The sequence below is a fragment of the Brachyistius frenatus genome, unplaced genomic scaffold (assembly GCF_029030835.1).
Source record: "Brachyistius frenatus isolate BFR_SWC_R1_liver_20210118 unplaced genomic scaffold, ASM2903083v1 Contig_198, whole genome shotgun sequence".
In the NCBI taxonomy this organism is placed as follows: Eukaryota; Metazoa; Chordata; class Actinopteri; family Embiotocidae; genus Brachyistius; species Brachyistius frenatus.
In genome coordinates this window covers 625,344-651,521 of record NW_027210797.1, presented here as the reverse complement: position 1 = coordinate 651,521, position 26,178 = coordinate 625,344, and the positions used below count along the sequence as shown (strand labels likewise).

Below are 26,178 nucleotides of genomic sequence, written 5' to 3'. Positions count from 1 at the left end.
AAGACTTGAGGCTGTAATTGCTGCCAAAGGTGCTTCAACAAAGTATTGAGCAAAGGCTGTGAATACTTATGTACACGTTATATTTTCGTTCTTTACTTTTAATAGATTTGCAAAAATTTTAAACAAACTTTTTTCACGTTATCATTATGGGGTATTGTGTGCAGAATTTTGAGGAAAAAAATGAATTTAATCCATTTTGGAATAATGCTGTAACATAACAAAATGTGGAAAAAGTGAAGCGCTGTGAATACTTTCCGGATGCACTGTATAAGTACTGACGATTAGTAAATCCCCCAAGCCTCCACCTGCCAATGACCAGCCTGACCGAGACGTCCTCCACTTGCCGACGTCCAGCCTGACCGAGACGTCTCTGCCTAACACTGCTCTGCCACGGGACCTGAGGGCCAGCATCTGCCAGACGAACGGATTGGAAGCTGAGAACGGGAGGAAACCCCTGTTATTCGACTTCCATCTACCGGACCTCTGAGCGACACCATCTGGACCCATCTCCGGTCCGTGGTCAAAATCATTACAAAGTACTCTGGCTCATTTCTTCAGGATGGCGAATTCTAAAATATTATTATAGACTCAAATTTCATTCATTCAGTTCTTTCTCTGTTAGCCCGGTCGCAAATTCCCTTCCTGTCGAATCTCATCATATCACTGGCAAAACTACAAACTTTGATGTTATTTTCAGATTGGAATCTGAAGCTTTCACAGAGAGGAATCATCAGGTTTTTGTCAAATGAACAGGTCCCATGTTTAAACACTGGGTGGATTAAAAACAGTGGTGCCATGGAGTTAAGAAACAAATCAACACAAAGGTCTGCTGACAAGAGTTATAGGGACTGATCAAAGAGCTGAGCTCGTGCCAGTTTGCTGTATGAGTGTCACGCTGGATGGGAGCAACATCAAGCATCCATCTGCATATGGCTTTTTAATATTTAATCAGACAGACTGCCAATAGAAAGAGATTTACATCTAAGAGGCAAAGTCCTCATTAAGCACGAAAGCTAATAAAGTGTGCCAGCTGATATGTGCCCTGCTCATTAGTGATTCTTTTGTCAAACCTCAGATGAATATACAGTACTATGTAAACTGTTTGGTTACACGGAAATTAATGATACAACTCTGCCAACAACTGCATTTGAAGACCTAAGTGGAATCAAGTAAGAGGACATTGTCAAAAGATATCTGCAGAGCCAGAACCCACAGCTCAGAGGGACAGAGCAAATCAATTACAGTTCTGAGGGACCTGGCACCTCTAGTTCCCCTCCACTATTCACTCCGTCACCTCCGAGACCAGAGACAACTTATAACTCAAAGCATTCTAAATATGAAACATAGAGACAGGCTTGGCTCGCTTCTTACCATATCCAAACCAATTTGAATTTGAAATGTGTAAAGCAGCAAAAAATTAATTGTGGGAAAGCAGTGAAGCCCCAGTTGTGTGTGGCACAATTAAAAAAGAAAGGGGAAGAAAGAAATAGCTTAAGAGCCAGAAGTGATTTGTTCATGTCTTTATGTACATAGGTCAGAAGTAGTTAGGGAAATATTGACTAGAAGAGTATAAAAAAAAATGCATTTGTACATATGCAGTAAAGTGTATATTTCATCATACAGTGATAAACCCTGAGTACTCACCTTGTCAAAATCACAGCTTCATAATGTAAAGACTCCACAGAAGTGTCTGTGGAAGAAGCCCTATATTCTAAAAATGTCTTTTCCTTTACCCTAGTATAGATAGTCATTAAATGCCCTACTTCCGTGTTCACAACAATTTTTCTGATGGAACCAGTGATACTCGTTGCTGTGGATACCATGTAGTCGTTCTAGGTCATAGCTCTCTAAAACATCTTTCAGTGGTGGTAGTAAAAATATCTGTGAAATTAACTTGTGGAAATTACTCCATAGGGCATGTTAGCATAGGTTTACAGCTTTTTTTGTATTACTCTTAAATCTAGATTGAAGAGTTGATTATGTACGTAACAACAAGAATGAATGTCAAAGTTTGTGGTATTTTCAACAGTAAGGGCCCTATTTTTGTACCAGGGGTAAGCTGGTCAAGGATCCATGGGCATTTTGCATTTCGTTACAATACAAGGGGCTTTTTTTTTTCCATACTTGTGCAGAGTTACTATTTTCATGGCTTAACATGAACCCGGCTGCGCCAAGATGGGTTGAAAAGCACAACTGAGTGTTGTAAAAAATGTCCTTGTGCAGTGCACTTTTGACACGATTCAAGTATGTCAGTTTCCTCCTGTGTAAAGTCTGGCCGGCAGTGTCAGCCTGCACCAAATTGACGATACGCTGTGGTATTGTGGCCAGCATTGGCAGTCTCGGGGGACATCGATTAATTAGGCACGACGTTTTTAGAATGACGAATCGTGCATGCATGAAATAAACTACATATACTACCATAGTAATGTAAGATTTGAAACCAAGACATCAGGGCCTTTACAGAGACTCAATAATGGAATATTTTTTCAGAGGTGTCACCATGATCTTGTAAATTACACTATCAGTTTGCTACTGAATCAGTAAACAAATTTGTGGAGTCAATATTACATAAAATCCACATGATTAATAGTTTAAAGTGGTTTGCTTTTTTTTAAAAAGACAAGTTATTTATCAGTCAGTCTAAAACGTACAGACCCAGTATCTTTCACTGATCTGCACATTAAATGGCAGTACTTTTCTGTGCATGAAAGTGTCTTCTTTGTACCTTCTTTACTCTATCTGTGTTCTGGTTGTTCACAGAATGCCTTCTGGGATTGACATTTTAGTGAATGGAACTGACATTTCAAATCCTGCAATTTTCCACCAACAGACATAAGAACCCCATTCAGACACACAGTAATACTGTATGGTTTGAATTGGTATGTATGGGGTTTGGAAATCCTAAATATCTTGTTGACTACACTTTTACATCTTTTCCAGTTAGTCTTGGTCATGCGGCAGGTGTCACAGCAGCCACACGCTTTTATGCAGAAGCACAGGAGTCAATTGGGTTTGGGTTGGCAGCTAGGTAATTGTTATCGCAAACATTTATTTTTTCTGCTGGTGAGAGCTTGGCCTGGCTAAGCAGACAACTGTGTGTTGTGACCTGATGCGCGAGGTGGGGAAACCCACCTTAAACCTGTGAACCACATTCATAATGCCACAGGGCTCTCTTTCTCTCCCTACCCACCATCTGAAAATAGATCCTCTCCCTCACTCTGATGTCATCTTGAGCACAGGAGAATAGAGCAGCATGAAGGAAATTGCTCACCCAGCTATATTTTTCAGTGGTACAGAGAATAAAGTACACTCAATGCTCTCAGTTGCCTTGGAAACACATCTGTTGGTACAACGTTAAACAAGATCAGTATACTTTTCTAATTCTCATGTCTGTGTGTGTGTGTGTGTTGCAGTGTGTGCATCTATACCTAAATATTAAAACGTACACCACCAGTGCTGCATACAACACCCTTTCCCAAAAAGTTTGAACGCTGCGATGTGCAAATCATGTAGACCCATATTTATTTGAAAATAAAACAAAGACAACATATCAAATATTGAAACAGAAAAATGTTATTCTCTTATATATGTTAATTTTGAACTTGATGCCAGGGTCAACAAAAGACTGGAAAAGTTATGTAAAGCCAAAGGAAACACCTGATTGAACACCTCGCAACTAACTAGGTTAACAGGCAACAGGTCAGTAACATGATTGGGTATAAAAAAAAATAAAAAAGCATCACAGAGAGGCAGAGTCTCTCAGCAGTAAAGATTGGGAAGGGTTCACAACTGCGTGGGCAAGTAGTGCAACATCTCAGAATAACCTACCTAAAATTGCAAAGAATTTAGGGATTTAATCATTTACAATAGATAATACAATTTAAAGATTTAAACAAGTGTTGTAAAACCCTTACTAAAGAAACCCAACCTTGATGGCAATGCATTGACCAACTATTGGCAAATAACTATCGATCTATCGCAACCTTTATTACAATTGACTGTGATATCCTGATCAATTGTCTTGATAAATTGATTGGTCTGTCTGAAAGTGTCTTAAACTAGGTCAAAACATACACCAAAGATAGGAAGTTTTATGTCAGCAATGGAGATCATGAACCCTATATCCTTACCCGGTGCAGCGCAGATCACATTGCTGTTTTTGTGCAGCACAAGAGGCTGAACCTGGCTGTGCAGAGATGGGCGGAACACCGCAGCAGTCTACTACATGGTCCAAATACCATTTACAATTGCACTCAGTAAAATAACCACATTCAAATATCAATGTTTTGGAAATATTAATACCATATGGGATAATTGCATACAAATGCATGGTGAAAAAAATGCATAACTGAGGGATGGTCCCGGGTCCAACCCCAGATATCAAAAAGTAAAGTTTAGGCCTAATCTTAAAAGTTTAGAGGGTGTCTACCTTCTAAACCCAAACTGTGAGCTGGTTCCACAGGACAGGGGTCTGATAGCTGAAGGCTTTGCCTTCCATTTGGAAACTCTAGAAACTACAAGTAAGCCAGCAGTCTGAGAGCAAAGTGCTCTGTTGAGATAATAGGGTAAGATGAGGTCTTCAAGGCATGATGGAGAAGGATTTTCAATTCTAATTTTGATTCCACAGGGAGCCAGTGAAGAGAAACTAATATGGGAGGGGCTCTCTCTTGCTGTCAGAGTTTTTCGGACATCCTGATAATAAGTAAATACAATAGTCCACCTTGGAAGAAAATTCAGAATCACGCTGAGACAGGCTGTCCTGATTTTGACAATATTGCACAGATGAAAGAGGGCAGTCCTAGAGATGCAAGTGCGCCTGGAACACCATATGTTACAACATATAATTTGTCCCGTACCTCGGGAAAGTTCATACAAATTAATCAATTTGCAATAGCACAGTTTTTATGCAGTTTGTGTATAGCAGTTATCAAAATCCCAATGTTAAAATCAGTGTCCTACACAAGATTGAGAGGGAGCCATGGGTGGTTTTCTTATGCTTGGTAATGCTGCGTGTATGCTGTACTTACGAAAGTGTCCGTTCCAGCCTGCTGCCAGTTGAACCGATGATCTCTCCCAGTGTACAGAACATCTGACCCAGGAAGTCCTTCACAGAGTAGAGGAAATTAGCAACATTAATATAGCACACTAAAATATCACTGCACACATGCAGCTCCACATCAGCTTATCGAGATAAATATTCTTGAAAATATTTGTTTCTGTAGTATTTTATTTGCAATCAATGCCTTTATTTGTCATTGCACATTGTACAACGGAATTCAGTTCCAGACACAGTGGTATAATAATGCATATTAAAAGAAGACATCATTAGAAAAAAATTTAAAAAATAACACTCAGACATTCAGATAATTGGTAAAAACAATTTGTTCCTGTTTCATCTTCCTATTCATTAATTTCACTGACTTGCATGCAAATTTTAAATTTGGGTCTAAAAAGCCCTGATTGGAAGTGCTGAAAATTCGAACATTGGTTGCCTAATTTATTAAAAAAAAAACAGTGGTTGGGAGCTCTACTAAAAGTCTATGTCCACCCAAAAATGTACACCAAAAATAGCAGGGAGAAGCTATAACATTCATGAGTAGGTATTCCAAGTTTTGTCACTTGATCAACATCAGTACCTGCAATACACATTTTTGTGACAACTGGTTTGGCAAAAATCTGCAGTCTCACAATGCATCTGAAACTTGGGCAGAGTGCACAACAAAATTTGTGTCAAATTTTCGGGGAAGAAGGTAGACACAGGGAGCCAAATCTGGGGAATAGAGGTGGTGGTGAGTGACAATTGTATTATTGAGACCAAGAAACTCGTGTTTACAATGTGCTGGGCGTGCGCGTTGCCATGTTGGAGAACTCAAGTGCCATCATGCCATATTCCGTTTGTTTGCTCCAAATGTTTTACCGCAGACACCTCAGAACATCACAATAGATGTCAGTGTTGTCAGTCGGACCCTACGGGACAAATTAACAGAGCACAACCATGCGAATGTCAAAGAGTTCCACCTGGTTGTGCTCCTGACCTGATGCATGTCTTTCGGTCTTGGACAGTGACGTTCTGAATGTCATTTTACACCTCTCCAGGCCCATTGCTTCATTGCGCTAGGCTTTCTGAAGCATTTCAAGGGTCTTTGAGGACTTCCCCAAGTTCAACACAAAATTTGGCATACACTCTCTGCTCATTTCCATGAAGAAATTGCAGATGTGCAGATGCTTTGTTTTGTGCGTACACAGTGGTTATCAGTGACGTCCCAGACCGCCTCATATTCCAGCCCAGAGGGCCTTCCTCCACTTGTATACAAATAGCTATGTAGTCACAGAAATGGAATGAAAGGTCATTCAACTATACAGTATGTTTAACACAGTATTAAGAAGGTAACAGGGAGAAGTCAAGGGATGCAATGTGATGCTGTCGTACCTTCTGCTCATCCAGGTGGGGAGGCAGTAAAGAAAAGCTGACAAGTTAGAAGAGAAGCTGGAAAAACACAATTAAAACAGCTCAAGTTTATATTTAAATACACATTCATTACTCTCTCAGTGTAAAAAAGTTAAAGTCCCGGCTAACACTGGGCAAGAGACGGGTACTCCATGGACAGGTAGCCAGTCAATAACTGGGCTGACATGTAGAGGCAGACAACCATTCAGACACACTTTCACTAACTTGTATGTCTTAAGACTGTGGGAGGCCACTGTCTGAACTCTACAGCACCTTGCTGCCAAACAAATGAAGTGAAATTAAAACAATAGTCCAAAAATTAACTCCCAATCTCATAATCAACAACCAGTACAATCTGAAACAAATGATGAACCATTTGTTAAATGATAAATATAGAAGAAAGCTAAATTTCCAATTCCTCCAACAACCCTAAAATGTAAATTTGCATCTTTAGCTAAACAGAGCTATATTACACCCTGTCTAAATCATTGATACGTTTCATTCAAATAAGCACTCCACTGTGAACTTGACACTTTTTTTTTCCATTCATCCCAAACTGTAGTTATATATTTTTATTTGATTTGACTTTTGTGTATATATTCTGTGCGTGTGTATTTATTTATTCATTGCTCTTATTTTTGTAATATTTTTTTATCTATTTTATTTCTTATATCTAAACGTATTTGTAATTTTTTTTATATATATATATATATATATATATTATGTGCACCTTTTGTTTTTCAATGTTGCTGTGATGACCGAATTTCCCCACTGTGGGGTTAATAAAGTCTAAATCTACCTGACGCTGTTGATGATGAGGAATTAGCTTTTGTGCCAGTCATCAATCAGACGATTTAATAAGCAGAAGTGGTTGTGAGAATGGCAAAGCTACCCGAGATTATATGAGCGCCGAAATACTAATAATATCTCATATACAATTTGTTTCAGAAAATATTCAGACCACTTCATATTTTGAACACTTTATTGTGTTGCAGATTTTAATGTTGACGATGAAATTTATGACATTTATTTAAAAAAAAAAAAAACTGAAATCTCTTTGAAAAGGTATTCAGACAAGCTTCAAATTGAGGTCAGATTTATTATTCTTGTTTGTAATTCCATTCTAAAACTTGACAGGAGTCAACCTGCGGCAAACTGAATTGACTAGAGTTAATTAAGGAAGACACTTTTGCATGGTCGTACACCTGTGTATGCTGTGTATGTTTTCACTTCCCCATGTCCCCTGGGTCCTCCGTGTCACCTTGTCTTTATTTGTGTTTGTGTGCATGCTGATGTGGCAGCACACCTGCAATCAATCTTTTAATTATGTTTCGCAGCTTATCTATCTCACCCACTCATCACCAGTTTGTCAACCGGTGTGGTACAGCTTGTTATTGTCCACTTAGATAGTTCTTAGTTATTCATTGTGCTTCTGAAACTAATCTCTACCTTAATGTGCTGAGAACCATTGCCTGTCTGCCTATTCAACTTGCCACTGGCAAAACCTCAGCCCTGCTCATCAAGCCTTTCCTTTCTCTGCCACGCGACGAGACTTGCCCTGTTCAGCATCATTAGCTTTTCCGCCACTCTCTGCCCACGTCTGCCATTCGCTCGCCTCCCTCCCGCCAAACAATAAAACCTTAATCTACAACTTGACCCATCTCATCCATGTCCAGCATTTGTTTTTCTCTCTCCTAATCCTGACAAATGCATGGTGTCAGGACAAAAAAACAAAGAAACCATGAGGTCCAAGGAACTCTGTCGACCTTGATAATATTGTGGTGAAGCACTGATCAGGGCAGGGGTATGAGATTATTTCTAAAGCAAAGTGGCCTCAGTAATTGTGAAAATGGAAGACCTCTGACCAGAGGTGGCCAACTCAGTGACGAAAAAAGAACTTTGGTAAAAAAAAAAAGGACAACAAGAACCCAGCAGTCAACCGAGCATAGCTTTAAAAGTCCACTGCAGAGATAGAGGAACATGCCCAGAAGACCACCATTTTAGCAGTACTTCATCAGTCAAGCCTTCATGGTAAAGCAGTTGAATGGAAGCCACTCTGCATAAAAGGAATATGACATACTGCTTGGAGTTTGTGAAACAGCATTTAAAGGACTCTATGAGCATGATGAAAATAATTCTCTGATCTCATGACACAAGAATCAAAGTCTGGGCAGAATTTCAAACAACAGGCACTGCTCATCCGCTGGCTAATAAAATCCGTCGGGTGAGGCATGATGGTGGCAGCATAATGCTATAGGGGTGCTTCTCAACAGCAGAGATAGGCAGACTGTTCAGAGCTGTAGGAAGAATAAAAGCAGCCAAATACAAAAAGGTCCTTCAAGAAAAACCTGCTACAAAGTGCAGCAGCCTGAGACCAGAGCAATGGTTCACCTTTCAGAACAACAAAGAGCTGAAGCAAACAACCAAGATAAAGCTGCAGAGGCTTCAGGACAATTCTCTCACCGTCTTTCAGCACAGCCAAAGCCAAGACTTAAACTCCAAAAAACATCTTTGGAGAGTCCTCAAAATGGCAGTGTACTGTTGCTTGCAGTCCAATCTGATGTAACATTGGAAGATACACTGCCCAAATCCTGGTGAGTAAAGCTTGCAAACACTTTTTTAAGAAGAGTGAAAGCTGTAACTGTTGCCAAAGTAGCTTCTACAAAGACAAAAAAAAATGCCAAATTCATGGCGATTCGCAGCAGTCATACCAGCCAACATGTCATTGTGGAAAATATTAATAGGCGGTAACTGCTTACATGTTTGGAAAGGTTGGAGCTCCTGGTATCAACATTGTACCTGCAATTTAACAAAAAATAGGAAACTTTTCAGGTTTTTACATTAAAAATGCACTGCAATAAACAAGCAATATAATGCAATAGATACAGATAGCGATTATATAGTACAACCTTTCATAAAAAAGGGACAACCTTCCACTGCTGCTTGACTTAAAACACAACACAGACATAATGGCCAGCTCTCCTGGGAGTACAAAGATAAAAAAATCACATATGCTAGTTAAATAATTAGATAGGAGTTAGTTATTGGAGGAATGAGTCAAGATTGATATATAAAAAAAAAAAAAAAAGAATGCATGGATCTGGAGCAGCATTGAATATAATACATTTTGAGGTCAACATGCAGATTGGAGTCTCTCCATCCGGCAGATGTGTTGCTTATTTTTCTTTCTTAAGTCTACCTAAGGAATCTGTCTTCAGAGCTGTCACCATGTGCCTCTTGGAAAAGGAATTTGTTCATGTTCGACAAAGGAAATCCACTCATGTGTCAAATAACACTGCACAGACATCATGTATTCTTCAGATCCTCATCTCTCTCTGGATCTCTCCCTCTCTGCAGGATGGAGGACAACAATGAGTTCTGCAGAAATCAGCCACCATCGTTCCACCTCTTCTTGAAATATTTTACTCCTCCTCTGTTCCAGAGCCCTATTTTCACTAGGCAGTAATTAACACCCTCACTCCTGTACAAGTTCTAGGGTTGTTTGAAGTAGATGGAGCTTGGAGGTTCATAAAGAGGTTGGAAAAGGAATTTCTTATTGACTCGGAGCAGGAACAGCACCGAGTACCCCGTACTGAGATAGGCTGCACTGTCTCTGTAGTGTTTGGTTCTCCAAAGGGCAGGCAGGCTTAGCTTAGATGAGTGACAGAGCTTCTGTAACATAATGTTTGTACTAAAGCCCTGTGGACCAGCTGCTCCCCTGTTAACTGAGTTAAACGCAATTGTAAGACCATAAAATACACCTGTCAAACTTAAAAATGCAGACAGCACAATGTTTTCAATGTCTAAAACACTTCTACAGTTTCACAAAACTTGAGCTGTGAAAAACATGACTTCAGCTGCTTTTCAGACATTTTTTTAGCAATGTTTGCATTTCAAAGTGGAATGATGAAATGATAGTTTGAAAGAGGGAATAAAAAGTGGATAGATTGTTTATGTCCCTGGCTCCTCTGCCCGGTTCTCCATTAAATTTTCTGTCTTTAACAACTATATTTCCCAATATGTCTTTTAACCCCTTTCCTGATATTCCCATTGTTTTAGGTCCTTTTCTTCACCCATTAGTCTTAGGCAAATAATTTAATTTAGTTCTCAAAGCTCATGATCACAGATAAGGAGCAATCCACTGTTTTCCAACAGAGAAACTTGGATTTGGAGGTGCTGACTCTCATCTCAACCATGTCACACTTGACTGCAAACCACTGCAGTGCATGCTGAAGGTGTGATTAAGACAACAGAACCACATAATCTGCAAAGAGCAGGGAACAGAATTCTTACTCCCAAACCATGTTACAGTAGTATTGTTTTATTATGGTATAAACATATTTTGCAATACACACCACCTCTTTTTCTAGTCATACCCATTGAGAAGGCATACAATGGTGGCATCTCTTTTGATAATGAATGTACAGGTGCTACTAAATGGAATCTGCTTATTTGGTTTCATTTGTTCTTGGTTTGGCAAATGCCAAGTTTTGGGTTTTACTATAGGTCTTTGAATAGAGAAGTAAAAGCCAAAGACCAATGAATATAATTGAACTTACAGAAAAAAGACACTATGATACATGTAGAATGCCCAAAAGGGCCCCCCATCTGAAACACTCACTCCATACCCCCACATACACTTTTATTAAAGTTTATTATTAGTGTCACCACTAGTCTTCATTCTCTGTGCTCTCTCATTTCAACAGAAATATCTCCCACCCTCTGACTCACTTTGTAAAAAACCTCCTTCCCTAGTAATTTCAGATTGATCTCCATGCCAGTCTAAGGTAGGATCAAATTAAATTAGTAAACAGTGGGATAAGCCTTTGAGCAATGGTCTAATGAGATTTGTGTGCGGAAGAGCAATAGAGTTACTAAAAAAAAATCTAATGACCTTCATTTACATGGCAGGCGACAGAACAGCTGGAGGGCTTTGTATCAGAAAGGTGAACAATGAAAACAGCTTGTGTTTAGATACAGTGTAAGTTACCATCGTGTTTCATTATTTTTCTTTTCTTTTCTTTTTGAGCAAACAAAATGCAAAATGGTAGTATTAAGATCAGACGATATGAGCCTTCTGTGGCCTGCGATGAGCACATCTGAGTTACAATAAATCTGAATTAGACCTTTTGAGTTTCTACTTTAATAAAACAAATTTAAAAACTTGGATTTTCTCGATCTTGTGTCTGTGCTGAAACATTTACCTCTACTATACTCCTACAATTTAGCAGTATAAGCATTTCACAGTGCAGAATGTGCAGCAAGATAATTTAAGATGGTTTATACACAGTTATCAGGGTGGTAATTGGTGCAGTGGAGTCACATTACTGTGTTGTAAGTGTCAGCCACTAAAAAACAACTAAATATGCACATACTATTATTTTTTTCTCAGCCTTTAAACACATCTTACATTCTTCATTAGAAAATGAAGCTGTCAGTTGTTTGATAATTTGACCTGCCTTTAGTCAAAAAGCTGTCTTTAAAGTCATCAGCCATCCATAGCCCACAAATGACGACATCTACCTGTTCCATTTATTGATGAAGACCATGAAATTTAAAGCTCAGAAAAAACAGCAGATAGTAAGTACTTGAGATTATTTTGTAACTCAACATGTATTAGGAAGGTACTATATTATATAGTAGTAAAATAATAGTTATACAAGTTAAATGTAAAGAGTAGACAGATGGCTTGTTATCAGATACAAGCGAATAATTATTTGGGAGCCAATTGAATAAAACAATTTATATTTACAAATTATCTTGAATTCTGCTCTTAAGTCATTTATCTAATTTATATAAATTCAACAATCTTATGGGTGTCCTGTAATTGAGATCCACACCTTTTAGCAAAGCAGAATCTACATTAACAATAGTTAACAATAGAATTCCTCAGTTTTTCCTTGTTACTAGCAGGATCTCATTTCAATATACGCATATATTTTACCCATCAGCTGGGTAGATATATTGATATTTATTTACTGTGTTGAATACTCAATGCCGTTATAATATCGCAAATATAGCTCATCTCTTACCATGTGTAATTGGAGCTTAAGTATGTGCAAAAAATGACTCGTGTTTGATTGAAACCTGAAGCATTATTTTCAGACAGGTATATATTTCACCTTCCCACCTTGTACACTTTTTTGTACATGGTTTTGAGTCACAGCCTCTTTTATAGAGGCTATCTGAATTTGCCTTTTTATTAAATGTTTCAAGACTACATGTTTAATCTAAAATTAATATAATTTCTACCAATAATCAAATCCTACTTAATTTGGTTGCTTTTTTCTTAAAGGTTAGGAAAAAAGGCATGCTGGGAAATAGTAAAGAAGAAGCCCAAGAAAAATATATGCACCAGGGCCAATCACAGTTATGTTACTCCACAGCAGATAGTCTACTCCGCAAGCAATTGAGAGCAAAAAAGACCGATTCATGTTCTTTTGCATAAAAGTTATGACACAACAACCCCATAATACTCAGACACCTACTTTTAAGATTAATCTTAAAACGTTTGTATTTGACAAAGCATATAGTTTGGCCCAGCAGTGGGGGAACTTCCATGATGCATTGAGATCCTCTCTCTTTCGCTCTCTGTGCATTTATATACTGTACCATAATTACATCTTATCATGTTTACCTTCTCCCTCCCATAGTTTTGTTTTTTGTTTTCCATCTCACTATGCAGTGCACCTTGCATGAGTAGTGGGCTTTCTTTTGCAGGTATCCCTGGCCTTGTAGCTGCGTGTTTGAGGGCTGCAGTGACCGACCCCACCTACAGCTTACCGTCTCTTGGATCTCTACGCCCATCTGTAAGCTTGGTTCTTTCTGAGGCTTGTTCCTTTTAAAAGGGAGTTTTTCTAAAGATTCTGTCGTAAAGACTTAACTAGTATATATATTTTACAAATCAGCACAGACTGCACCGTCTTCTGTTCTTCTGTTATTGACTGACACTTGGATTGGTTGCATCAATGCCACAGCCTGCTATCACTGATGTTCAGCACTACTATTGAACACACAGTGATGGTCAGATGGGTGAAGTTGGTGAGCTGCTCTGATCAACAGACAGTGTGAGAAGCTCTCTGTCATCTTTTTCTACCTGGGTCTGTCCTCTGAAACCCCCTGTAGAGCATCGATCCCCTCTGTTGAAGTCTCCCTTCCGCCTACTTTTATCTACCTGTGATCTCCTCTGAGTGACTTCACATTGAAATACACACTGAAAGGCTCATTGAGAGTTTGAAATAAATCAGTATAGAGAAGCTACACAGATCTGTAAATATGCAGCATACAGGAACAACACCATTCACCTTTCTTTGAATTCTTTGGATTTGGTTTTGCAGTTTGACAGCGATTTGCTCAGTTACCAACTCTGAAAGTACATTTCTTTATAATTGTCCTCATAAATTCTCCAGAACATCATTATATCCATTCAAATTTTAAACAAACCAACTTTCAGATAAATAATTAGCTCTTTACACCACTTAAGAGGAAAAATACTGTGACAAACATAAAAGACAATATGCTCAGTCTGTTTTCAAAAGTAAAACTGAACAATCTAAGAATGAAATGATACAGCTGATACAGCAGTGGTAGACTGACTAACCTGTCATAAAATAATATTTAGCCAGCATTTTAGCAGTGATTCTTCATTCAGATTTCTGTTTCCAGAATTGAAATGGACTCATCAGGAGCAAATGAAGTGTGGCAGTACTTTCTTGCGCTTGTGCATTTTAGGGCACAGAAGGCATGGGCATTAGAGTCCTGTTTGGATAAGCTGTCAGACTTCCTGATCTGTCTTTACACAGATGAATGGAAATAAAAATAATGACACAGCACTTCTTCCAAACAGACATAGAGTGATGAGTTTAAAGGTTGAAAAACATGTAAGGCACATAGACCATCATAAATACAGCAGTGCTTTGAGCTAAAGGGGATTTATTATGAGTAATCAATAATTTATTAATTGATTTAACTCTGCCTATTTTTTTTATTTTTTTTATTTTTTTTTACTAGCAGGCAATCCAAAAGTTGTTCTTGGCTTTTCAGTGATCTCATCATCATACATAAATGGTCAGAAAGTAGTATCAAAAACTATATACAATTGGCAGGAAATTGAAAGTTGTCATGTAAAGAGATGCTGAAGTGTACTCAGTAAATACTGATTTACTCTTGCTTTATGTCCTAACAATTTGATTAGAGTCATCCAGTCTAAACACTTTTATGTCAATTAGCTGTGACTGGAGGCTTTTAAACCTATTATCTGAGAGTAAACAGGCCAAAAACAAAGAGGAGGCTTGAAGTCATTACCTGGTTCGATAAAGGAAACAGAAAGCAGTGTTGCAGATGAAGAAGGTGGAAATATTCCCACTTACACATCAAAGCGAAGGTTCTGCTTCTCTTCAAAGAAGAAATCAAGGACAAACTTTCTCACGAAGTCGGGGTTCAGCGTGTTATCGATCACTTCTGTCCGACCAAACTGGCGGGAAGACCGAGATGAGAGACACAGAGGAAGAGAAAGTCAACACCACACTGATCATTTTGTACATTTTGTGAGAGCGATATGTAGCAACAGTGTAAGTCCTACTGTTTTGCTTCTTTTGCCTTTTCTTTTTTGCAGGTGTACAAACTCTTTCCTAGCAAATGTTCCAGATAATGAGACACTTTAATTAAGTGTTATTGATATTATAACCCACATTCCTGCTCAATCTTTCCATTGGTTGGAAAATGTAAATGACAGATTTCTTTACTACTGGAAGCTCTACAACGGTCATTCGATGCAGGGAGAGCTGCACGACTTCCTCTGCTTTAAAATCCATTTATTTACAAAATATAATCATGTCAATATCTCAAGATAACACTGGAGAGAAGTCCAAAGTCTATGTGCACTCTGGGTATTCATTTCTTTGTATTTGGTTAACTAATATCCTTTCTGTTCTTTTGTCCTGTATTTAAATAGCATTATAATATTATTATTTTTTTAATCTTTTGGTTAAAATACACTAAGTTAGCTACTTTCTTTGCCTTTACCTAACAAAACTTTACCAAATCATAAAAAAGGTCATTATGTTTTTGACAATGATTTTTAGCTGTTAATCTATGGCAAATCTCCTGACACTGGTAAGGCTCCATGCTGCATTCAAATTGGGCCGCGTGTACTGTGTACACGAGAAAAGTCCATATGAACCCCCCCCTCCCCCCCACCTCGTGGTATTCATGATGTCAGAACTAAACATTTTCAGTAAGGCCTGAGTTCACAAATTGTGTTTGCTGATGTTCACAGAAATTGCAAAGGCTATAGAAGTTCAGTTGTCATTGGATGTTAAGCTAATATATTATACAACCCTGTTTTCAAAAATGTTGGAACACTGTGTAAAATGTAAATAAAACCGAATGCAATGATTTGCAAATCACATGAACCCATATAATAGACCAAAGACAACATATCAAATGTTGAACGGAAGAAATTGTATCGTTTTATGAAAAATATGTGCTTTGTTAATTTGATGTCAGCAACACATCTCAAAGTTGGGACGGGGTCAACTGCTCAACAAAGTGGAAACTCTCAGTCAGAGATAATCAGCACTGCGACAGTGGTTATCAGCTTTCTGTTAACTCAGGCTTTCTGCTTTCTGCTTTCGGCCCCGAGTGTGTTCACATAAAGGAGGAGGAGTTTGCATACGTATATGACCAATCACAAACATGGACAAGTGTACTGACAGGAGAGCTACATATTTTAAAAATGAGGAACAAACTATAATTCAAAACAACCATAATGAAGTTAAACACATAATCCAAAATGAAAGCAGCACAGCTGCAGCTGCTAAATGATGGAAGGATGTGCAAAAAATAAAAAAAAAATGGCTGTGAATGTAGCCTAAGTATCACCTTACCATAAGTGCACAGGAAAATCTGACTAATTACATGTGCATATTATATAAAATGTATTTATCATTAGATGTATTCTAATGTGTATCGATGTTTTAGTCTTATCCTTTCACCTGCAGCCCCGGAGGTGTCAAACGGACTGAGGAGCAAATAAGAAATAAATATAAAAAGGTTGGTTTACTGTCATATCTTGTAAGTAGGCAACAAGTGCAAAGCTTTAGTGTATCAATCAGTCCCGGATATCAGTAAAGAAATAAATAAAATTAACCTATACCATATATTTTAAAAAATCACCGGGGAAAGACACAGAGGTTTGTCGGTCTCTGAACACTCTGCAAAGGACCGTCTCACTCCGCGAACCGAGCTCCACTGGATCTTTTCCAATTGGTGATGAAGATTTTCAGAGAGAAATGATTGGTCAGTAGGCGGTACTTTCTTACGCTTTGATCCGATATCTCCAACATAACCTGCTCCGGACCAGGTTAAATTTGCACCATAAAATTACCATGGTGATCTAGCCAGCTTAAAAGAGTGCCACCTTTGTGATACTGACAACCCAGGCTTTAGTCTCGACATACCTCGCTAACCCACTAATCTCGCTTCGTAGTACACCCCTTCTGGTCTCCTCAGTTCCCAAACGTTTACAGAGTGTTGTAAAGAAGAAGAAGAAGTGACGCAACATGCCCCCGTCCCAACTTTTTTGAGATGCGTTGCCGTATTTAAATTCAAAATGATTTGCAAATCAGTGCATTCTATTTGCATTTACATTTTACACAGCGTCCCAACTTTTTGGGAAACAGGGTTGTAATTTTAGTCATGTATTTTCATCATATCTTAAATAATGTGTCTGGGGAATATGTTGATTTTCCAACAGCCGGATCTTCTCCCTCTGTGATTATGTCTTTGCATTTCCTGCATTACGTTACCCACCCGCTCGCTTGCTAAAATTGTTCACCCTGTGGCTTCTGGACGCTGCCCATGTTCCTGTTTCTTAGCAGTGCTGTTCCCACGACTTAACCACTTGAACAACAAACATATAAGCATGACTTTCTATATTGTAATCGCGAGCTCAAAAATACCATTTGAACGCAGCAATACAGTCATACCAGAGGTGTCAAGTTTCACAAGTGGAAAGACCCAAAAGCATTACTCAAAATATAGGGAAAAAAAAGACCTTCACTTACAGACAAGAAAACTAAATCCAGGCGATGGGATAAACATGAGGGAAAATTTAAGTCCGGTACCACTACAAGTGAACATTTAAGAACTTATTGACAGCCTGACTAACTGACCAACAATCTGGAAATGAGTTATTCAAACAGGGAGTATATACAGTATATTGGCTGGACTGATAAAAAAAAATTTTTAAAAGTTAATTCAGCTCGGGCTAATTGGGGAACAAGGATCAGGTGAGGAGGGTGTGGCAAGCAAGAGACCATACATGGCGAGAGACAGAGAGCGAGACAGAGAGAGAAAGGGAAAGGGAGACAGGACCTGTCAATTAAGGACCTCTGGTGGGCACCGGGAGTGACACAAATAGAAACACAAGGGACCATAACTGAGATTAAACAGTGACACTGAAATTGGACAAACAATCAGGACAAAAGCTGATGTAGTAGCCCTGTGACAGATATTATGCCCCCCCCTCTCCCCACAGTGCATCATTTTAAGATTGGCCTCAAAATCTTGGGAGTCAGTCTGTGGCTACATGACACACGAGTTACTAAGACAACCTAAATCTACAGAAGAACCGTGGCAAGTTCTCCAAGATGCTTGGAGCAACCTTCCGAACTAAGTACTTTAAACATCTGTGTGCAGGTTTACTGAGGAGAACTGGTGCTCATCTGATTTAGGTTTTTCCCCTTTTGTCTTACTAAAAGTAAAAAAGGATGTTGGTTACATACGTAACCCCAGATTCTATGAGTATAGTTAGTCCTGTGTTCATTCCTTCGTGCATGTGCATTCGTGAAGCAGAATTTAATGAACCAGAATCCATATCTACCCGTGTAATGATACCTTAGAGTACCTTTTAACCCTTAAAACTCAATGAACGCAAAGTGTGTTCAAATTCATTCCTCTACTTCTCAGTTGAATAGTGCAGTTCCAAGTACTTATCACAGAGAGATGCAACGCATTTCCTATGAAACTGCACAACTGGAGCTTTCCAGAAATGTCAGTGCCTTGCAGAGATAATTGAAGTGGAAGTTGCGTGATCTTTACACACTGCGTGAAACGCTACATCCATCTCCAACCCCCGCTACTCCTAATTGAATAATTACCAAAATTACCAATCACTTCACAACGTACTGCATATCACAATAAACAGCAGGACTTACCCTCTCTTATGATGTTTCTCTGTACGACAAAGCGCTATCATCTAGTCCACTTTTGAAATCACAGCTGATATCTGTACATTCTCCAACACGGGGCTGACATTACATCTTACTTTGTATGAAGTGGCCCATGGCCACCGGGACTCATTTATGACCTTTATTTTCCTTCAGGCACTAAGTACATATTTTTTTAAATTGCTTAGTCATGGAGTGTATCGACTGACAATATTTTCTGGTGAGATACAAGTAATAATATGACAATTTCATAAGACAAATTTTATTTCCTTGATATCACGGCTGATATAAAAAAATGTCAAAGTATTATCAAATTAAATGATGATAGATCTGAATAGCCTAGACTGTCCTAAAAAAAAAAAAAAAGATATAGCATGTCAACAATGACCAAGATATGAGCTTAAAAGTCCAGGTGGCGAAATTACCCCCGAAAATAGCCTCGAGTTCAAAAGGTTAACTGGCTTATTCTACGGTTGGTGCATTTTAAAACAAATTATTGTAATTTTACTTGAGTAAAAACTCTGTAAACAGAAATTACAGTTTTCTAGTACTTTTTCCATCCCTGGGATTCTTTGACGTGAAGAAGAGAAAAGTCTCAGTTTTATGCATATACTAAAGAACCACGTTAATGTTAGTTGTACTTGTGATCAAGGTAAGCCACGTACTGTGCAGACATGACACAAACCTCTGTTCATTCCAAGTGGAAAAGTGACCACATACTGTGCAATCTACACACATACAGTACAGATACAGACAAAGCTTCATGCTATTCCTGTGGAGAAGTTCTGGGGAAAACCTAAAGTGGTGGGTTGCTGTCGTGGACAGCATAGTAGAACACTGCTTCTCTGCTGACAGCTGCCAAAACATTTGCAGAGGCAGACGGACCCCTACTGATCCTTAAAACACAGCCCCTTGTTACTTATTTACTTAAACTCAAACTCGCTAGTTTAACAGTGGAAGAGCCCTGACATGCCTCGAGGGATGGTGTAGAGAGAGGCTCATCGAATTTGCATAGAATTTTAGGAGCAGGTGCAGATGGGTGGGGGGGGGATCTCTTGCTCAGTGTTGCATCACCATCATCATTATGTTCTCATCCAGCAGTGACAGCAGCATACTGAAAGACAGCCTGCTGCTCACAAATAATATATGCAAAAAAGTACATTTCTAACAAATTATTGCAAAATAATTGAAAAAAAAAAGTCTATAAACTTTTATGACCTCGTTATTGTAATGATGATGACAAAGGTCCTCATTTCATAATGTAACATTTTCCTAAATATAACAAGGTTGTTTGTGGAATGAATTCTAACCAAACAGGTGTAAAGTAGCTATATGTTATCTGTAGGCTAGGGCAAGTGATCTATTTGGTCATTAAGTCTGGAGGGCATGCTGATGCCATTCCTGGCATTGTTTTACAATTAAATTAGAAGCAAGATTTGCATTAGTGTGTCATGGTGCCAGTCAAACACCCAAAAATACTTTGGGTTATTAAGTGAGTTGTAAATGCTTCAAGGATGAGTTCTACTTGATTTCTATTGTCTGTGCGCTCCCAATGAATGCACAAAGACTTCTTCAAGCAGAAGGCAGCTGTGAAATTAGAACACTAAATTATATTGTTGTTGTGTTTCTCCTGTAAAATACTGATGGCTTTGTTTGCGTTGCTTGCCATGTTAGTAGTGTTGTATTTTTGTGAAGCTGGATAAGAGCTCCTAAGACTTGACACATATTTCCTGCAATTTTCTGTGTTGCTGTCACTGAAGTGGTTTCCATAGTAATAGCCTACCACTGAAACATTTATGTCAACATAAATGCCTCAGGTGTCTAATTTTTCTTTTTGTGCCTATTCCTGTCTTTTTTTTAACTAATTACTTAAATTATTCAGTTGCTTTTACAATAAGTATTGTTAAATAAATCATAATGTCAGGTTCAGACTGTCCATTTATTTCTTTATATTTATTTCAATTCTGTTATTATTTATTTAGACTACACGGTATCATTTCAAAAACAGACAACCCGAATATATAAAGGGCATCACAACTTAGCAATTTGAATAAAAAAAATGTGTGCTGTGGGCTTAAAGTAAATAAATATTTTTGTTTTATTGACTGAAGTCTTAAGCACGTTATTTAACGAACGTCAGAATTTCTTATGAAAATGTGTTTTCCTTCTCATCTCTTCACATATTAAGAACAGGTATTAACCAAATGAAAATCACTGTTTAAACAATTGACTTCATCAGTTGAGTCTAAAATTAAGGTAGAGTCCGTTTAACAAGTTAAAATGGTTGAGCACTGTACAATATCTCATTTAAATAGAGGCAATTAAGTTCATCTTGCCAACAACAGAAATCGTACTGTGATAATTTTGTACATGTTAATCTCGATAGATTTGATCAAAAAGACACCAAAGTCACACAATAACACAAACTAACCAATTGATTGAGAAATTACCGTGTTTTTCAAAGGACTCGGTCTGATGGCTGTGAATAGAGGGATATAATGTGTGTCTCTCCCTTCTCTCTCTTCTCCCTTTTAAATGTGCATGTAACGAAAAGCCTGTTCTATGACAATGGCTGTCTAAAAGTCTATTTTAGGTTGCCCACAGTCTAACAAGGCAGTAGGTTAGTTTTGTTTTGACAATTTTCACAATACTTTCAATTGTCAATAAATGTTGACTGACATTTCACTTGCAGTCCTGTTGCAATTTTAGTAAAGTCAGCTTGCTCCTGATAGCAGACGAGCACCTCGAATGGCTGCTCTGTCGGTATTGGCGTTTGAGTGTGTGTAACAAGTGAATGGGAAGCAAAGATTATGGGTTAGGCCTACCTATTTCAAGAAGGGCCAACTTGTTTCAAGTACTGTAACAGCACAATTCTTCTCCACTAGTAAGAAGTAATTTCCATTTAAATGAATGGTTTATCATGTTCTTTTGAATTTACAACGTATTTACATTTTACATAGCATCCCAACTTTTTGGGAATTGGGGTTGTATTTTTCAGTGGGAAAAATAAAAAATGCAACAAAAAAAAGAAAGAATTAGAATTATTTACTAATATTCAGTATTTTCACTTGTTACTGTGATGTAGCAAGTCTGATCTCAAGTAATTTGACCTAAAGACCAGCCTTTTGTACTCATGTTAAACCTTTTCAGTGCCTACTTATTTCTGGACTCGGACAAACTTATTTTAAGATTTCTTGCCAAATAACATTATTTTTCTGAATGGACATATCATTTCACTTGAAGGAATTATTTACCTTAAATTCAGAATTTATTCCTCCGAGTTTTGCTAAGGTTTTTTAGCAGTGTATTTGTTCTATATCTACGGAGCTCCCGAGGTGTCACCGCGATAAACTTTTTAACGACTACTTTTGCGTTGCCGAATAATATGTATGTATAGCATGTATAAACTCATTGAATATTAATCTGACCTGAGGTATATAAGTATGCTTATATAGTGATACTGCTCAGCATGGTTATGTAATTAGTAAAAGTAAATAAAAACAAAATTCTTAGATAGATAGGTGTCACTGGGAGAAAACAGCATCTGCAGAATGCTGCTGCTTTCATTTTGGATCAGGTACTATACTTAGTTTTGCCTAACTATTTCATATACATCACCAGCTCTCTCACTGACCACTGCTGAGACACTCACTGTTCAGACAAATTGCATTAAAATATGTAACATAACATTTATGTAAAGTACGTGTCATTTATATAGAGCGGAAAAGTGAGGTCAAATCTCAAGTGGTCAGTCGAGGCTTATGAGAAGACACAAGAAATGACAGGTGTAAACTGTCACACCGGTTGGAGCTTTTCACTTGTGATCCAATCACCTAGGACACATAATGCCAAATGTGAACAGGGCCAGACTGTAGCTTTAATTATGACTGCAGCCTTGCGATGGCAGAGCTGTCAACCATGGCTGTCATCTGGCAGTTACAATTATGGCTGGGACACATGAGTTGTCTAATAGTTGTAACACATACTGTGAGAGAAACTCATCAGATTTAATTAGTAACAGCATTGGAAAGCTCAAGTCATATTGTTTTATTTGATATGCACTGCACCTCACTGTGATGAATACTTCCTAAGCAGAAGATGTTTAGTCAGGATTTAGATTGCATCAAAGCAAATAAACCTAAGCCTAAAACAATGGATTTGTGTCTTTAGTTGTCCTGCCAAATCTTGCTGCATTTGACACCATTGATCAAAACATTTTATTATTGAGATGAGCTGAGTCATTGGGATTAAAATTAATTATTAAATCATATTTATCAGAAAGACTGTAATTTGTCCATGTCAGCGATAACTCTTCAACATACACAAAAATTATTCATGGAGTTCCACAGGGTTCTGTACTAGGACCAATACTTGTCACATTATATATGCCTCCATTAGGAAATAATATTAGGAATTAATGCATTACTCCACTACTATGCAAATGACACCTAGCTATAATTATCTATGAAGACAGATGAAGCAAATCTATCAGTCAAACTTCAAGCATGTGCAAAATACCTGGATGAGCTGTCATTTTTACTATAAAAATGCAGACAAAACTGAAGATACTGTAACTGGCCTAAAACACCTTTTAAACTCACTATATAGTCACTCTAGATGGCATTGCCTTGGCTTTCAGTACAATGGGTAACAACCTTGGAAGGTTTTTTTTTTCACCACAATGAATCCTTTTAACTAACACACAGTAAAGCAAGTCTCGAGGACCGCCCTCCTTCACATGTGCAATATTGTCAAAATTCTGATCATCCTGACCAGAGCAATGCTGTAAAGCTCGTGCATTTGTTACTTCTAGGCTGGACTATTGTGATTCCTTTTAATCAGCATGTCCCAATAACTTTATGAAAAGCCTCCAGTTCAAAGATTTGCTGCTGTGCCATTACTGACTGGATTTAATAAAAGAGATCATATTTTTGAGCACGGTGAGATCAGTTGGCAGAGATATCCCCAAGTCAGGTGCCATTAAAGATAGTAGAGGAAGTGTCAACCCACTGTGAAGTCACCATCTGGTTTGTGACCTGCTATTTTGGATCCTCGAGTCTGCCATTTTTGTTGTTGCCATTTAGTTTTTTTGGTTATAGAATTATTTTCAGAAGGACCACTAGAACACTGAACACAAGGAGTGAATTTTATTTTGAAGGTCTTTGTACCTGCCCTGTTTCTCCTTGTGTAAACTGCAGTCTTTCCCTGCATTCCAATATCCATACTACCACACTATTTAGTATGCCAAAACAAGATTTAATATGTCCCAATACGTAAAAGTAGGATGCCAAAAGTACCAGGATGTTCTACTACATCCGGTCGTATTTTGCAGTATGCAGGCCAGCATATGTTCTGACCCACAATCCTTTGCGCGGCAGAAGATACGTCACATTAACTGAGCCGCAGAGACAGTTGGTGGGACTGACACTAATCATGATGGATATGACAAAGTGGGTCAAAGTTCAAGACACATTTTTATGATGAAGTAGTATGTCCCAATTTAATACATACTACATGCAGCAGTACATACTTTTTTTTAGTGTAGCTACAGTCCATACTAAAACTAAAAAGAAATAGTATGTGATTTGTAACGCAGGGAGAAGTTTAACAGATACAGATGCAGACACAGATAATGCTGTACTCGCTCACCCCTAAAAAATAAGATGCATTAAAAGGAAGCCTGACAAAGAGGGCATAAAAAAAACATGGGGATATAAGGCAGGCAGGCGGGTGTAGCAAGCAGAAAAAACAGCATGGAAAGAGAGATAAAGACAAAGGACCACAGGTGAACACAAGGAGAAACAGGGCAGGCAGAAAGACCTCCAAAATAAAATAGGAAACAAAAAAGAAAACAAACTCAAAACATATCAAAAGCAATGTCCAAACTAAAACGGGACTCAAACTTGAGATAAGGAGATCAAATCATATAAGATCATGACAGAATTTACCCGATAACACATCATGACGCCCATGCAATATTCAGCTTGGAGACTCAAAAATTTATATTTACCTCCTCTCACTCTCAGAAACAAAGCAAGTATATGCATATTTTATTGCTTACTCCAAACAGACATCAGATATACATAGGTAACATAATTCCTTTAAAGTGATTTAATCCCTACACTCATTTAAACTTGTGCTATACCGGACCTAAACACTGTAGGCTAATCATGGAGGAATCAGTGGGAGTCCGATCTCAGACACATGATATCTTAAACTAAAATAGCAACCAGTCAGATGAAAGACTATAAAGCAGTTGGTTCAGCCCTGGCAGGACGAGGTCACGTTATATGTACACAAAATAGTTTTATCCATTCAATTTAACAGGTGTGTTTCTGCTTCATACTGCTTTAAGTTAGCTTGAAAGTAACACTGTGTTTTAAATTTGCTGACAGTTGGACCTGTATGCCCATGACATTGTTCTGATTGTTTGAAATGCAAGTTTGAATGCTGTTGGTGAACTAGCTTTTTATGTTTCCAGAGAATGGATCAACGACAAAGAAAACAACAAAGTAAGATGATGGAAATAATCAAACATTTAAAGAAAAAAACTGTAGGTGAAAAAAAAGTGTCATAAACTAATTCAGAATCATTGCAGGAGTCGGCTAATCGAAAAAAAAATAGGCTAAACATTTCTGAAAAGCTACAGTAGAAATCTAACTAACTAATTAGCAAATTTAAAAAACAATGTAAATGACACTATCTCATTTCTATGTCAATTTATGGTTGAGAAATGTATTCCACATCATTCCGTTTTGTGGTATGTTACTGATCTATAATAAATGCCCTTTAGATTTAGTTTTGAGATTCACGCTTGTTTTTTGAGAAAGACACAGCTGGGTCATCTATGGAGCCTGCAGCTGAGTGGCTGAGATTAAGTAGGGTTTATCCTACCTTTATTTCGCAGCTTTTACTATGAATAGCCAACACCAGGCGACTACAAAGTAATGCCCAATAGTACTCAGCGCCCTTGGATGTGTCCCTGTTGTCCTTACACACTGCTGAGTTGCATCACGTTCAATCAAACATGACGCAACACAGTAGTATAGAAGCATCTAATGGCTAATGAATAAATGAGGCTTGGGGATTTCTGGCACAAAGCAGTCCTGCATGTGATTGGGTTTGTATACACCTCCCAGCACCGTCGTAGCGCAAGCAGAAAGACGGCCTGGCAGCATGGAGGCAATAAAGGCAGCTTTTCTCTCTTGTTGAGTGTTCTACATCTGTAATAAATAAATGGAGAAGAGTGTAGATGGAAAGAAAGAAGGACAGAAAGACAGACAAAAGGAGAAAGAAAAGGAGTTTGTCCTAACTGTTTGGGGAGCCTGAATACATGCTACAACCTCAATGTGGACACAAAATGTATGTTATTGAAAAACTGGGTCAGCATGGTAAAATGTAACTTTTCCATGGCTGAGCTAAGCCTTTTTGGAGCTCTGATTAACACTTCCCACTCTGAAGATGTAAAAAAAAAAATTTTTTTTAAATAAAAAAATTAAC

At 38.1% G+C, this 26,178-nt stretch overlaps 1 protein-coding gene across 1 annotated transcript in view; it reads right to left on the bottom strand.

Annotated features, from left to right (window-relative positions):
* LOC138632892 (copine-9-like) overlaps window positions 1-26,178 on the bottom strand; it is a 91,321-nt gene that overhangs the window by 34,371 nt on the left and 30,772 nt on the right. The window contains exons 4-6 of the mRNA XM_069718768.1: window positions 14,818-14,921; window positions 9,208-9,247; window positions 5,028-5,107 (exon numbers count right to left, since the gene is read on the bottom strand). Coding sequence (XP_069574869.1) covers window positions 5,028-5,107; window positions 9,208-9,247; window positions 14,818-14,921 — 224 coding nt within the window. The remainder of the gene's footprint in view (window positions 1-5,027; window positions 5,108-9,207; window positions 9,248-14,817; window positions 14,922-26,178) is intronic.